Below are 16,455 nucleotides of genomic sequence, written 5' to 3'. Positions count from 1 at the left end.
GAATATTCAAAAGATAAAACGCATAAACAAAACTTTTGTTGTTTGGCCACATTATCATACATAGGCATACATATATATTGATATTGTGATTAAGTGAATTGGTTATTAAATTGTACTCTCTTTTTTTGAGGAAAAACACTTCATTAACAATCAACAACATTACACAGGAGGGAAATATCCTTCCTAACAAAAGGGACAATTTTCATTGAACAAAAAGTAACCCAGATGGAACTCTCATGCATAAACTTAGCCATTCTTGCTAACGTATGAGCAACCTCATTATTCGATAGACAAACATGTCGACACTTGACAACTCCACAAAATGACCCATACGAGAGTCCAATCAGTCATCAGTACCTAAAGCCTGAACAATATTGGACGAATCCAGCTCTAGGATAAAATCACGGTAGCCTCTTTCTTCGATGCAGGCAAGGGTTCGATTAACAGCCAGCAATTCCACAAAGGTGGGATCAACTAGCCCAGCAACTTTCTCAGAAAAGCATAATGAAGGACTACCATGATGGTCTCTCAAAATGGCACCCACTCCAATAGCATCATTCTCCAAGAAAACAGCTCCATCAATATTTAATTTGATCATACTTGAACCTGGGCCAGACCAAGCACTACTAGTTCCTCCATTACGCTGCACAACTTGCCTAGGCCGACCACTGCAAGTCTCAAACTCAGCCGAAAATCTACACACTTTAATTTTAGGCATATATTGTGATATATAATCTTTCAACTGCAAAAATTGATTGGGTCTTAAATTAAGCGTTTGAAGTCATGCAGTGATATGTGAATACTTAAAAAGTCATGTACCATTTATAGAACAAAGAGTATACAGATACATTGATTGAGAACAGTTATTATGCCTACCATATATCTTAATTTGCTGTATATATAGATGGCTATATTCTAATTGTCCACTCTTGAATTAATAGTATTTAGGGTTAGGTAGATTTCAAGGTTAGTGAGGCAAGGCCGTTCCATAATTTCTCTTTGTTTACCTTATAATGACTACCCATATCATCCCATCAACTACGATAATTAGCAGAAATAACAAGGAAAATCTCACTCGTTCATTTTGATATTCGATATAAACCTAAATTCAGACCATCAAATCCGTGTATGAAAAAACTTCTTATCTGACTATAAGATAAACTGAATCAAACCCTAACACGTGACTACGAGATTATCTTTTCACATTTTCGTGAAGAAACAGCCACGTGAAAGCTTCATTCATCCCTTACTGACTCATACGGGTGGTTCGGACATCATATATGACAATCCATAATCGTCATCTCAATTTGTTTCTGTAACTGCACAACAACTTGGAAGAGAAAAACAACAAATTGTATGACAAAACCGCATCAAATGCCTTCATCATCCAAATTAACACCATAATAATTTAAAGAAATGAAATTCAGTTATTAAATTTGCTTTTTAAAAATTAAACAGGAGTTGACTAGAATTACACAAATTTGACTTGGTTCTCAACTCGGATGATTATTGAGTTGCCAGGCTGAGGTGGCGATTAGCGGCCGTGTGTGCCACCCCAGCATTAAACAACCATTATTCTCTTCCACTCTGTACCCATCTCCGCCACCAAACAGAGCCAATAACATGCTTGCTTGCTTGAAAGCGTTCGATCCCAGATGAACCGCCTCGAACCCACCCGATTCCATCCGACTCCGCCACTGAGTTAATGTCTCGTGACGCTCAACTCGCTCAGCTCCTTCACATGCCACCACGTTGCATATCTGTCTTCCTAAATATAACTCGGACATAATCTGGTCTTGACTCGGCGGCGCCAACCCTGACGAACCCTCCAACGAGTCAAACAAGCTCGAGTAATAATGTAATGCCTCCGTGAACCGGTCTACGAAAACCGGACCGTTATGGTTGGCTTCTTGTTCGACTACGGTTACGATTTTCGGTTTCATGGCTTTGATAGACGAAAGGACTTTCTCAATCCCACCAGGACGAGTGAGTAGGCTGTGAAGCTCGAATACGGAGTTAATCGCCACCGCCTCTACCTCCGCGGGTCGGATCTCGAGCATATCCGGTTCCAGATCCGCCAAGCTATTCGCGACGAATCCACGAAATTCGAATTCAACCCCAATTGTTCCAGCGAGTTGGGCCAATTTCCACCCGACTTGCTGTAACGCGTCGGTGTTATCCGGCTGTGGTGGGCCGATCCCTGTCAATCTGAAAGCCGGTGGGCCGCCAGGCCGTAATGCTAGTGCTTGCATAAGTGCCGGCCACTGCATTCCCTGTTTCAGCCCGAAATCGATGACGTGGACTCTGTTTGTCGTTGCAAAAGCTTCGAGAATGGCATGATTGGCTGTGAAGTGTGCGAATTTGAGGTACGGACAGCTCTCGTAGAAGTGCATCTGGAGAATATCATTACAGGAGGGATCGAGGGAGTCTTGAGGGTAAATCTTGTAAATTCTGCGAGCCAAGGCTTCGGCGAAATAGGTGGCGACTTTCTTCATCGCGCCGGCTTGTGAAGCTGCTAGGATCCCGACGTGCTTCACCAATGCATCCGCGAGCTTCAAATTTTCCTGCTGAACCGCCTCTGCACAAGCCATGAGAGTGTGGACCAGCCGGACCCCCGTCTCCTGAGAGTCAACTAGCACCACTGGTCGGGCTGATTCGGACGAATCATTGCCACCGGGGACGGCAATTGTTGCAGCGCATGATGATTGCGGTACTACCAGCGCCGCAGAATCAGACCCAATTGAAGTTCTCATACGCTTCCTGCCATTTTCAATTTCTGAATCGGGCTGGGAGAGAACGACCGGACCAGGGATTGCTCTAAGATCGGAATCATCCGTATAAACGCGAGACCGATGTTGCTGTTGATAATTGGAGGAACTGATTTGACCAAGCAGAGGATCCAAGCCTGGATCAAGATTCGTAGTGTTGAGCTCGGAGAGCATGGTCTGTACCCATCCGCAGAGATCGGAGGGGTTATAGTGAATAGTATCAGAAGCAAGATGAGAAATCCCATCTTCTTGAGCTGAACCCATGACCATCTCGAGGCGTTCAAGGTTCTGTGCGACGTCAGCCATGTCGGAGGAGCGAACCTTGTAACCCAAAACCGCCAACAACTCATCGACAGCACCTGCATCTTGGTCTTCCTCCCACATCTTACCCTTGACACAACTGCCATAGCTCGTACTACCATAACTGTCTGGGTCTGGGTCTGGGTCTGGGTCTGGGTGATCTCTCTTCATCGTGGAGTTTTATCTTCTCTTCCTTCTTGTTGATGGATACTAGATTTAATCGGACATGGACGGCACTAAGGCAGAGAATCGTTGGGTTTTATTTTTAAAAAAGAAAGAAAAAAATTTGATAAGAAAGGAGGAATGGGAAGGTCCAATGGAGGAACAGGATAGAGTGGGAATGGAAGAGATAATGGAGGCCACTTTTATTTATTTATTTATTTTGGAAAATGTATTTTTAATTTATGGTATGTATATATAATTAATAAAATATCAAATTCGGCAACTACTTAAAAGCATCAAACAGAAGTAGCAGCACCGCAATGCTAAAAAAGATGCTGTTATTGATTTATTTTTATTTTTTTTTGGTTACAGATTTAACAATAAATATTAAAAATAGTGCATAGTCCCCAAGAACATAAAATCAGGTGGGCCTACCGCTTTCTTAATCAATCGAGGGTTTTGGGACTCTGAATGAAATGTGGGGTCCAGGTCAGCATGTGAATGCTTGCCTTTATCAGCGCGTCTTTTCCACACTCGTAGTGTCAAATTGTAAAAAGAGGGTAGGAGGCGATTGAATGTCACGCGGATTTCTCTTTCGGTTAGAGAGAGTGAGTGAGATTTGTGATTTCCACTACCCAAGACGAGAGGAGCTGATGGAGTTCTGATCATCTGCGCCTGCGGTGGTCAAATTTAAGATGGAACGCTTCGTCACGGCAAGTGAGAGAGAAAACAAACATCAATCGCACAAAGCTTAGTGGCTTTACGGAAACCTGTGTTGAGTGTTGACACAATTAGAACCACGTGACGTCACGCACTTCTATGTGGCTTGTGAGTTGTTAGAGAAGAAGATCAAGCACATCATCATGACCGTCCGATTTTTGCCAAGTCTGATCCCACTCGAAATTATAGCATTTTATTAAAAAAAAAACCAGAGAGAGACGGGGGTGGGGGATTCAGACGTCAACATCGATGGTAGGACCACCACAAAATTTAAAGGCGTTTGGGAGTGACAGTCCACCGAGTGCGGAGTGGCGTGTGAGTTTGCGGGTTTCGGGTAACGGAGACGTCAACCTCAGGTGACGTTGTTGTGGGCCTTTTTTTCTTTTCCTTTTTTAAGGAAAAAATAAATTAAATTTTGTATAGGAAATAAAGAAAGCAGAGGGCACTGAGACAGCTTCAACTCTTGCCCCGAGGGTGGCAGGGGTCTGCTGTAGTAAAAACTACAGCAGATCCCGCTGTAGGTAATTTGGGTCGCAAAAAATTTTTATTTTATTTTGAAAAAATTATAGATGTGTAGTTTATGATCTAACGAATCCAACGATATATTTTTTGTTCGAAACAAAAATCAAATTCATCTTGATCCAGACACCGAATGTTTTGTGTTTATATCCGACGGTCTAAAATTGTTAAGCATTTTTCATATAGCATATGATTTTTGTTTTGAACAAAAAATATATCGTTGGATTCGTTAGATCATAAACTACACATCTATAATTTTTTCAAAATAAAATAAAATTTTTTTTCATCCCAAATTGTGATTACAGCGGGGTCTGCTGTAATTTTTTTACAGCAGAGCCCCGGCACCCTTGCCCCGATCATGACCATGTGATTCTGCCACGTTGTCACAGATTCTCTATCAGAACATTGTGGTCCCCACCCAATTTTATTTCCCGAGATTCCAGATTTTTACAGTGTTGGACACAATGGATACTAAAAAAACACGACATTTCACAAAATCACTGATGTATACGACCACATAAATCTATTAAATGTCCCCAAAAAATCTTATATAAGGGTAAATTCCAGTTTTTGCAGTTGGGATACGCACAGCATAAGGGTTTGTTTTTTTTTTCATAAACGAGATAAATGCGTGCTTTTAACTTTGTAAAAATCTGGAAAAAAAACAGTATTTACATCCCACATTTTATTAAATACACCCAATTAACGTTGTAAAAGACGGGATCTTTCAACCCCTATAAATATAAAAAAAGGATGACCATACTCATCTTGGGTATGGTCTTACAACCGAGACATTTGATACTTAGAGTCTTAAACCTATTCTTGCGAAAGACACTGACTTGAGCATCGGAGTATTCCCAAACCAAGAAGAGCCGTTGTTTCATATTCTTGCAGGATCTAGGAGGTTCACCATCAGTCCAAAATCCCCACATAAACACGCCTACTATCACTAATGGGCTACCGTCACTAGTGCCACCATTAACTACCTTATGCTTCATAATAAACTAGTTGAAGGGTTGAAATCCCACGCGATGCGCGGTTTTTTTTGTTTAACTCATATTTTTTGGATGTTGCATTTCATATTTTATGTTTTGTTTCAATTTCTTTACTCAAGTTTTTTTATAAGAGAGAGTAATTATTTTGATTGTCGATTTGATTTTTAGTAATTATTTATGAAAAATTGTATCAAATATAATTGAAGTCATCCAGTTGTCCGTTATAGACGGTACTATTTTTAAAAATTTGTTTTTTTTTTATTAAATCCTCTTTGAGTGTTTGATATTTTTAATCACATTTCATTGTCATTTTTTTGTCTTTAGTTGGCCAAAAGTTATAGCATTTCAATATATGTCTCTTGGTTTTTATTGATTCTATTATATTTTACATTTTTATTGTTGTTCTATAAAGAAGCTAGTGTTGATTCCATTTTACATTAAAATAAAATGTTAAAAGTATTCATACCAAAATTGTTATTCTTTTTTTTAAATGAGATTAAAAAATATTTTTTTAAAATTTTATAATATGCATATTTATAAAATTATATAAATATAACTCTACATATTTCATACTTATAGTGTAATTAAAGAGCAATTTATATTATTGGTTTTGAACGGTTTTGTAATTGAATGTGCAAATAAATCTTTTTTTAAAAAAAATCAATTTGACTATGACAATTAATGTATATAGAGCTTTTTTGAAAGATGAGAAATAGAGAATTCTTATGAATTTACGTGGCAACTAATCTTACAAATAGGTTGTCCAAGTGTCAAATAAAGAGAACAATTGGTTAGAGTCTTTACTTTTATATATAGTATAGATAGATATAGTTTTCTATCATCAGTAAACCAAACATTTTTCCTGGGAAAACAAAGGAGCCTGCAGTTGTTTAATATGCACTATATATTATTAAGATGATATTAGCTCCTGCGGGAACAAATCAAAATTAGTTTGCCTCAATTTGGCCTGTGCGTTGGTTGATTGTGGACGACTAACCGACAACAACAACCAAGGAAGCAGCATCAGAAAGTCAATATAAGGCGCAATGTCCTAGGAGAGAGCATCTCGACAAGACTGAGAGGTTCCTCTAGGTGTAATATAGTTTTCTATCCTCAGTAGGCCAAACGTTTTTCCTGAGAAAACAAAGGAGCCTACAATTGTTTAATTTGCACTAGATTTTATTAGGATGATATTAGCTCCTATAGGAACAAATCAAAATTAATTTGCCTCAATTTGCCCTGTGCGTTGGTTAATTGTTGACGACTAGCCGACAACAACCAAGGAAGCAGCATCAGAAAAGTCAATATAAGGCGCAGTGTCCTAGGAGAGAGCATCTCGACAAGACTGAGAGGTCCCTCTAGGTGTAATACCGAGCATGCCTCTTCGGTATTCAATGATGACCAAACACCATATGAAAATCAAGAATCCAAAGAGATATTGACTCCATGTAGTAAAGGAATCATGATTGGATTCACATTCCTGTAAATCCGCATAAGATCATGGAGATGAAATCATATTCCTATCAAAATTAGAATTCATATGACTCATATAAAAGGGAATCCCACTACAGGCAAACAATCTCAACTTTTGCACTCTTGCATTATTCTAGCTATTTAAGAGAGAGCTCCTAACATTCTCGTTTATAGTTATTGACTTAAATGTATGTGTTCTCCTGTACATGTCATCCTCATCAGCACCGAGGATAACTTCTAGCATCAGTCCTATACTTAATTAAGACCAAAGCTAGTTTTAAACGTCATCAAGTTTGTTGATGCAAGAATCCGCACGATTATACATGATCACAAATTAATAAAGAAAATTGAATTGAAACAAGTTTGTCCTAATCCAAAACAATTAAACCGTAATTGGATGCCTTTCAACTAGTCCGTCCAATCAGAAATGTTGTATGAACGAACTTATAAATTATTTAACTTCAGGGAATATAAGGTATCATACCCCATTTAATTAATTAAACTGATCTGGTCTTGTTAGCCAATATCACGAATTAATTAATGATTAAGGAAAAACTCAAATATAAACAAGTATGAGTATCGGTTCAAACTGAAGTCAACAAGATTCATTAAATATACATTAAGATTCTCCCAGATGAATGCCATGTTGTCTTATTACTTGGAAAACCCATCATTAATTATTATCTAATTAAATATATTTTAAAAAAAACCATTTCATTGTCATGTTCCTTCAACTATTCTCTACTCATGCCGGCACAACAAGGAATAGTATGCGATAAAGACCAAGCACATGATGCCATCAATTCATAATTAATTGGGCTTACTCTGAGTGATCACAGTCATTCAAGGAAAAAAAATTTTAAAAGGAGAGTATTAATCATTTTTGGATAACCGAAGAACCATCTAGTCTAGCTCGTCCTTCCCATAATTAAGTTAACGTAAACATCATGTCGGCAAAAAAGCGAAGCCTACACCTAGGGCTGTTACTGGTATGGTAAATTATTCATTGGTATACCATTACCGACGAATTGGTTACCGAAAATAGCAGAAGATTGGTATACCGTTACCAATTGTTCGGTACGGTAAATTTACCGATGATTTCGGTAACGGTAACGGTAAACAAAGTTCAAAACCGGTAAATTTCCCGATTACCGACATATATATTAAATATATATTAATATTATTTTTAGTTTTAGTTTTATTTAATTATGACCATTAGATTGATCTAATTTAATCTAGACCATTGATTATTTTTAGGATTATCATTTATATATCACTCGTAGCAATTTCATTAACTTTAAAGCAGTATTTGTTACATAACAAAATGTTTTGTTGGTATTGATTACATGCTTTTCTTCTCCCTTTCCATTATGATCTTTTATCTTTATTTATCTTGTTTCTTCTAGCTTTCCTGCTATGGAGTTTAAAACACTTCGGATACTAAAAATATTAGAAATTAATGAAATGAAAGATTTTCCGTTATAGATTGTTGGAATAATGTTATGTGAATTCTCCTTTCTTTTTTTCTCCGATTGATAGGTATTTTCTCTTATTCACATGTACCACAATGATCCTTCTCATTAATCTATCATTTTTATTATTGGTATTGTAGGCAAGATGAAAGTGTTGTAGTCTCATATAATGACTATTAAGCACAATGCTACTTGATGCATTTTTTTTCTTCTCTTTTTTAAATAGGTTTTAAGAATTGGTAAATTTACCAATTACCGACTTACCATTACCGATCGATCGGTATACCGACTCTTCCGGTAACGGTAATGGTAACATTTTTTGAATTACTGAAAGAATTGGTATGGTAACGGTATTCTGTGTTTGGTAACGGTAACCGTACCAATAACAGCCCTACCTGCACTATGTGGTCACAGGTAAGACTAGATCGACACTCATGTGGTTAGAGATCCGAAAGTGGGACAAGCCCACATAGCCACGATTCTATAAGAAAATATCATTGTTAGTTGGTTCAAACTCCCAATCTCGATCATCGTATGTATACCTTAAATTCAGAGAACTAACCAAATATGCTATTGTCAAATAATTGTGTTCGTGACGGAATTTGAGTGTTGCGAACAAATAAGATCAGACGATGTGTGCAGGAACAAACCTCTTGGAACAAAGTCCCAAAATGGGCCACAAAAATGAGAAAGAGATTGGCCTCCAAGGGGCACAAGCACACTAGTAAGGAAATGAAAAAACAGGGAATTCGATTAAACGCTATGAATTGAAAATTACATGCTCGATTTGAGTCTTTGATTGATCAAACCTTGTAAAATATAAAATCTAGGCTTATATACATGCTCTACAAAACTGTAAACACTAATATTTACAGTTGGATCCGTTGGATTACTGCCACATGTCCCACGTTTTCTTCAGTTATGGAGTAGTGGGGAGTAACCGCCTTCTTTCTAATTTACATGTGTCTCCCACGTCCTATTGTTGCAAGACTTCTACTAAACAGTTACTTTTGTGCTGCCCACCTCGTTCTACACGTTGAAATACCTGGATAACTGCTCTTGTGCATTTCAGTCATTTAATAGTTAACTGATAGATCTATCTTCGCTCAAACTCCATTCTTCGCTCAGGCTCGGCCACTTAATCAACTTTTGTTCAAACCTGGCCGTTTACTCAGCCTTCGTTCAACAAATCAAATGACATCGTTGTGCCACGTGGTATTGGTGTATTTTTATGTGCAACAATTACCCCCAATACGGCCTGATTAAACTTTCTTTAATTAGGCCGTATTCAATTCTAGACATTCTTTGACTTGATCTTATTACGTTCTGGTCGTGATTTAGCTGGATCGGGCCCTCTTTAGCTCGTTCAGCTCTGGCTAAGAGCCTATTTTCCTTTCTTTGGCCCCATACCCGGGAACATTGAGTTTTCTGCCAGTATTTTTAGCCATTTACCTCCTGTCAATCTTTCATTACAGGATGTTTTTCTTCATTTCTTCACTCTGGAGCTCTTACCACCTTTCCCTTTCACTAGCTCCAACTATCCTTCTTTTCTTTTTCCTCCTACTGATCCTTCCTCTATGGATTACGAGTTGCTCGTTCAAAGTTGATGCCGATTTTTGGTTAGGCGTGAACATTTTTATGACTTTGTAGACGGTAGAAGGGGTGTGGAGATTTATTCTCCTAACTTTGTTGTAGGCCAATTTGGGCTTTCTCGGCTTGGCCTGTTCCATTGTTTTATAACCATAACTTGCGATCTTCTGAACAATTTTCTTGTTTGACCATTAATGACTTTACCGTCATTTCTTCTGAATTTGAAATTCTTCTCTCTTCCTTCCCCATTCTACCTCCTTTGTTTAGCGTTTCATCTCCTCACTTTATGTTTAGGAATTTTTGGCCTGAAGTTAGGCAACGTTTATTTCTTTATGTTGTCAGCCATCTTTGTCTGGCCTCTAAGCTTGGTCTTTCGAGGACCTTGTCTCCTGATCATCCATTGGCCAATTTAATGGGACCTTCACGAAAGAGAACACGACCTATAGATGATTCGGCCAGCTTTGCTCGTCGCAAGGTACCTATTTATCCCTTGTACTATTTATGACTGATATTTGATAGATGGTAATTGTCATTTGTGCCTTGCAAAAATTGAGGACACACTCTGTTGCTTCCTCTTCTGGCCCACAAGTAATATTATGCATGTATGAATTTATTTTCTTATAAATAAAGTTGACCTTTTTCTCTTGGCAGGGTGAAGCTTACTTGAAAGATCGTGCTTGGGGCTGGATATTGTCCTAGGCTAAGTTGCAGCTTGATTCTCCTAACGTTTGTCCAACCCCGGATGAGGCTGTTAGCTTAGAAGGGGCCCGTGACGTGGTATTCATGCTTGTCGCTTATCTTGAATTAAGTCTCGACCAGGCTTCACTGCCCGAAAATGACATGCGTCTTGGCTTAATAGAAGCTTCTATGCCTCCTACTACCATCCTTAATGCTCTTCTTCTGAGTGCACGACTCTTGATAATCCACAGCGTACAAGAGATTCGTGCCATTGTTGAAAGACATCGCCAATCCCATTCAACTGCGACGCTCACTACTTAGAGGTCGAGCCTGTCTAATGCAATCAACACCAAACAAGAAACTATTTTGAAATTGTTGGACACTCTTGCTATGAAGGAGACCACTCTAGAGCTTCTTAGAGTTCAACATATCAATGTTTATCATGAAGTCGATAGAATTCAGCGAGAGAGGGGCGACTTTCAACAAGTTTTGGCCACAGAGTTAGAGGCAGTGTTACGATTGACTGAAGAATTTACGACTCTAAGGGAGGCCAGTACTTCGGCCGAACCAGCTGTTGATAATGGTGTGATTCTTAGTGACTGGCAGACACTTCGTGCTGATATTTTGAATCTTCAGCTGTCCCTAGGCCATTAATTTTTTTTTATGCGTAAGATGGACGTTTCCGTCCCTTCCTTAAATGAACTAGCTTCTCTTGCATTTACGATAAGCACCATTTTCCAACGTATTTATCCTTATATAATGATAGCATTGTCTTTTGGCATTTCAACTTCTTATAGTTATCCACGCCATACCTTTTGCTCATAAATGTAATCTTTATTTCTTTCTAACCTACCCCCCTTTTGGACTTTCTATAAAATGGGGTCTCTTGTTCTTTCACCTTATTCTCTTTTAAATTCCTCCAAATCTTCTTCAAGTTTTCTTGGAGGCCATAATTTTTTCTAGAGGATAGCTAGTTTACATGGTATATAGCTTGCAAATGTCTAAATGCATATGACTTTCTTAGACGTTTGTAGCTATATACCATGTTGACTTATCAAGCTTCATCCATTGATAATCTTCTCAAGGTTCTCTTGCTAACTGGTTCACATAGGCCACGGTTCGAAAAAGGGGCAGCTTGGTTAGTCTAACGATTCTGAGATCCCTTCCCTCTTTTCAATCGTGACGTCTGCCAATCGTTTAGCTCTTAATACTACCGATGGTGCTTCCGACTCCACATTCTCATTGCCACTTGGGGCCTTGTCCGGGAATTCATCTTGCATAAGGCTCTGTGTTCTAGGGAGTCATTTTGCATGAGTCTTTGCTTATGGAAGGGCCAATCTATTTGCCTAGCCTTGTTATATTTTACCTTGAATAATAATAATTTCTAGAAAATATATTTTGGACGTGTTCGCCCCTTTTACAGATTTTCATGTTCCCAAACAGATGGAATGTATTTTTTCAAATATTTACCATTAATAACACGAATGTGCATATCCCCATCCAGGTCCTTTAGGTGATAAGTACCGTTAGGTAACACAGACTCCACTTGGTATGGTCCTTCCCAATTGGGAGACCATTTCCCATATTTTGGGTCTTTGAGATCGAGGGGTAGTCTGGCTTTCCATCCTAACTCTCCTGGTTCAAAGAACTTCGCTACTACCTTTTTATTGTAACACCTGGCTACTTTAGCCTTTTGTACTTCAATTCTATTTAACGCATCTAACCTGACTTCGTCCAATTCTAACAAATTTTGCATCATAGCCTCGGTGTAATCTTCTTTACTTAAGTTGTTCAGCAAGGTTATCCGCATTGATTGAACATTTATTTCCTCATGCAGAATCGCTTCCTGTCCATACACTAATTGAAAAGGTGTAACATTGGTAGCTAAATGAGGACTCGTCCTATGTGCCCATAATGCTTGTGCTAGAGTTTCGTGCTACTGCCTGATATTTTGTTCAATCATTTTTTTTATAATATTCTTTAAGGCTCTGTTGGATGATTTAGCCTGTCCATTAGATTGAGTGTAGGGAGGAGGTAAATTAACTAACTGAATGTCAAATTCGTCCAGAAAGCTCCTTACCCTTTCCACATTAAGCGATGTGCCGTAGTCAACCATTATAGTTTAGGGAGTTCCGAACCTACATATAATGTGGTTTTTTATGAATTCGATTACATTCTCCTAAGTTATTTCCTTCAAAGGTATGGCCTCAACCCATTTGGTGAAGAAGTCTTTGGCCACTATAATAAAGGTATGGTGCTTAGACAATGACTGGTGTATTTTTCCTATCAAAACTATGGCCCAACCTCTGAACGGTCGTGGTTTGATGATAGGTGCCATCTCTTTGGCAAGTGCTCTTTAAATGGATCCATGTCTTTGGCAAGCCTGACAGCCCTTACCATACCGAGCACACATTTCTCCCATTTTCTGTCAAAAATACCCATTTTCGATTATCAACCATCTCATTTTTATACCAGCTTGATGGGCTCCACATATCCCTTCCTGGACTTCAGCCATTATTGTTTTGGCCTCTTGCATACTAACACATTTTAGTAGGACCCCATCTAGACGTTTTTTGTAAAATGTATCCTCTATTAATAGGAAATTCAAAACTTTCAACTTTGTTTTCCTAGTTACCATTATACTCGGGTTGTTTAAAAATGTGAGTATTTCCATTCTCTAGTCTAATTCGTCGTGACATTCTATACTCAAGACTTCTGCATGATTCCTACTCAATTTGGCCGAATTTAGTAACGTCATGGGTCAGCATGCTAACTACCGTAAATCCCGATGTTACTTGTGCTAACTCATTTGCCATATCATTATACATTCTTGGGATGAATTGCACCTCAGTTTGGTTGAATTCATCCAACAAATTTTGTACCATCTCGTGCAACGCAAATAGTGAATGGCTTTGGCACTTAAAATTTCTTGTTATCTGGCAAATAACGAGTTGGGAATCTCCTTTAATTTTTATATTTTTTACACCCATCTCAATTAAAATCTCCAAACCGATGATCAATGCTTCGTACTCGGCTTGGTTATTCGTGCACCCCTCATCTAATGTGAAATAAAATTGATGTGTTTGACCTACCGGTGTTATGATAACAATTCTCACTCCTACTCCTTTTGACATTTTTGATCCGTCAAAATGCATAACCCATGGGCTGACGTCCACCACATATAAATCTTGTTCTAATTCTTTGGTGGTACTTAAACATGGATGATCGGCCAAGAAATCAGCCAAAGCTTGATTTTTTACCACTTTCTGAGGTATGTATTGAATGTCAATTCGGACATGACTAATGCCCAATACCCTACCCTTTGATGTATAATTGGGCGAGAAAACATGTACTTTATTAAATTTACTTTAGAAATCAAATACACTGTCATAGGCCTTATATAAGTCGTTAATTTAGTACATGTAAAAAATAAAAGCCAAAGATACCTTCTCTAGTGGAGAATAATTACATTCATATTTCAGTAATTGTCAACTCAGGTAATAAATGACTCTTTCCTCGCCTTGGGTGTTGTCTTGCGCAAGCAGCCCTGCTATAGATTGATATTCAGCCGATATGTACAACTTTAATGATTTTCCTCGCACAGGTGAGACCATAACTGGTGGCTGTGATAGATAGTCCTTCAGGCTTTTAGAAGCCTTTTGAGGATCTCCATTCCAAACAAATTCATCTTGGCTTCTCAACTTCAGTGAGGTGGAGAACACTTTTGTTCATCCTACGCAATTAGAAATAAATTGTCTTAAAAAATTCACTCGCCCTAGGAATCGTTGTAATTCTTTTTTGTTATTGGGTGGTTGGGCCTCCAGTTTTCGATTCCTCTTTGATGCACTAGGAATCCTAGAAAGTTACCAACACTTACACCGAAGGCACTTTGAGTGGATTTAGTTTTAACTTATAAATTCTCATCCGTTCAAATAATTCTCGCAACTGGCCGAAAGGGTCATTAATTTTGACCGATTTGGCCACTATGTCGTCTACATAAACCTCAACATGTTGACTAATCATATCGTGAAAAATTAAATTCATGGCCTTTTGGTATATGGCCCTGGCATTTTTCAAATCGCATGGCATGACCACCCACTCAAAACACCCCAACGATCCCAGACATCTAAAGGCAGTTTTATACACATCATTTTCATCGATAAAAATTTGATTATGCCCAGAGTATTCGTCCATAAAAGAATAAATTTCATATGCTGCAGTTGTATCTATCAAAGAATCTACTGTAGGCATTGGGTACTCATATTTGGGCGTAGCCAAATTTAAATTTCTGAAGTCTATACATACTGTTAATTTTCCATTCTTCTTCATCACACAGACTATATTAGACAGCTATTCTACATATCTAGCAGTTCTGTTAAATTTGGCTTTTAATAATCGTTCAATTTCTTTCTTTATATCTGGAACAACATTAAAGGCAAACCTCCTAGGAGGCTGTTTGTGAGGCTTAAAATTCGGCCTAGTTGGTAACTTATGCTTTACTAACTGTCTGTCTAACCGAGGCATTTCATCATATTCCCAAGCAAAACAATCAATATATTCTTTAAGTAAAACAAGAAGTTTAACTCTAACCTTTGTGCCGAGCAATTTGCTGATGAAGGTTGGCCAATGACCTCCCTCTTGTCCTAGTTCCACTTCTATCAATGGGTCTTAGGCTTTGGCGAATCCTTGCTTTTCTGCCTCATCCATGGTACCCCCCAAGTTTATTTCATCCATGATGTTGCCTTCCTTCAAACAGTCTATGAGTCTGGCTCTAAACCTTGCATAGCAAGCCGTCTTTCTTGTGCAGCTCGTGCTTCTTCTTCATGTTCTTGATAGTAAGCCATTAGTTTGGCTTTGGTGGTCGTTATTGCAGCCTGCTTCACTGTTTAGTCGTCTATCATTGGAAAATGTTACCAGCGTGTGGGCCATTTGTTGGCTCTTCAGAGGCCACTAGGTTTGGCCTCATGGAGTTGAAAAAATCGATCAGTTGCTCAATAGAGCAATCTTTATTTATGGTCGTTATTGTGGAATTCTCTCCATCCTAGATTAATCTAACCGGCCCATAATTCCCCTCATACATATGATACTCAGCTAGGTTTGCCTCAGCTGTGAAAAGCTTGTTGTCTGCCTAGACTACCTCGGCTTCATCTTTCTGATTCCAGAAGATCAGACACTAGTGTAATGATGAGGGAATACACCGACTGCCGTGTATCCAATACCTTCCCAGCAGCACATTGTAATTAGTTGGTCCATCAATGAAGAAGAAAATGATAGTCCTGGTTGCACTTCCGATAGTTATATCCAGCGGCACTACTCCCTTGGTCGACGAAGCTCCCCCACTAAAACTGGTCAACACTACTTCGATCGGGATCATATCTACCTTTGACTTAGCGAATTTCTTAAGCATGCCATACGGGATGGTATTGATGGCTGCCCCATTGTCCACCAGTAGTCTAGTCACTGGAACCCCATTGACTGTAGCTCGTACATAAAGAGGGCGCAAGTGCTTGGTCAACTTCCTGGACGGTTTACTAAGCACCACCTTTTTAGCTTCATTGATTTCTATCTTCCTTTCTTCCTCTACATGCTTATTGCTTTTTCTCTTTGCTTCAATCTCCATGACGTCTAAGGATTCTGGATAACCAGAGTCATCTTTGGTTTCTTCCCATCCCGTAGGTTCTGGCTGGCCAGTGGATGTTTCGGCCTTCCTTTCAATAGCTCGTGGCACTCGCCTTGTAACTTTTGGTGTGTTATACAAAATGAGGAATTCATACCCTG

At 38.7% G+C, this 16,455-nt stretch overlaps 1 protein-coding gene across 1 annotated transcript; it reads right to left on the bottom strand.

Moving 5' to 3' along the window:
• Positions 1–1,404: 1,404 nt before the first annotated feature.
• LOC120013541 (DELLA protein GAI-like) lies at positions 1,405–3,411 on the bottom strand. Its single transcript, XM_038865372.1, has one exon. It carries the CDS (start codon positions 3,237–3,239, stop codon positions 1,494–1,496), a length of 1,746 nt encoding a protein of 581 aa, XP_038721300.1. The 5' UTR covers positions 3,240–3,411; the 3' UTR covers positions 1,405–1,493.
• Positions 3,412–16,455: the final 13,044 nt, after the last annotated feature.

This window comes from Tripterygium wilfordii, chromosome 13, assembly GCF_013401445.1.
Source record: "Tripterygium wilfordii isolate XIE 37 chromosome 13, ASM1340144v1, whole genome shotgun sequence".
Classification (NCBI taxonomy): domain Eukaryota; kingdom Viridiplantae; phylum Streptophyta; class Magnoliopsida; order Celastrales; family Celastraceae; genus Tripterygium; species Tripterygium wilfordii.
Note: the sequence above shows the minus strand (reverse complement) of the source record. Positions and strands in the feature narration are given on the sequence as shown.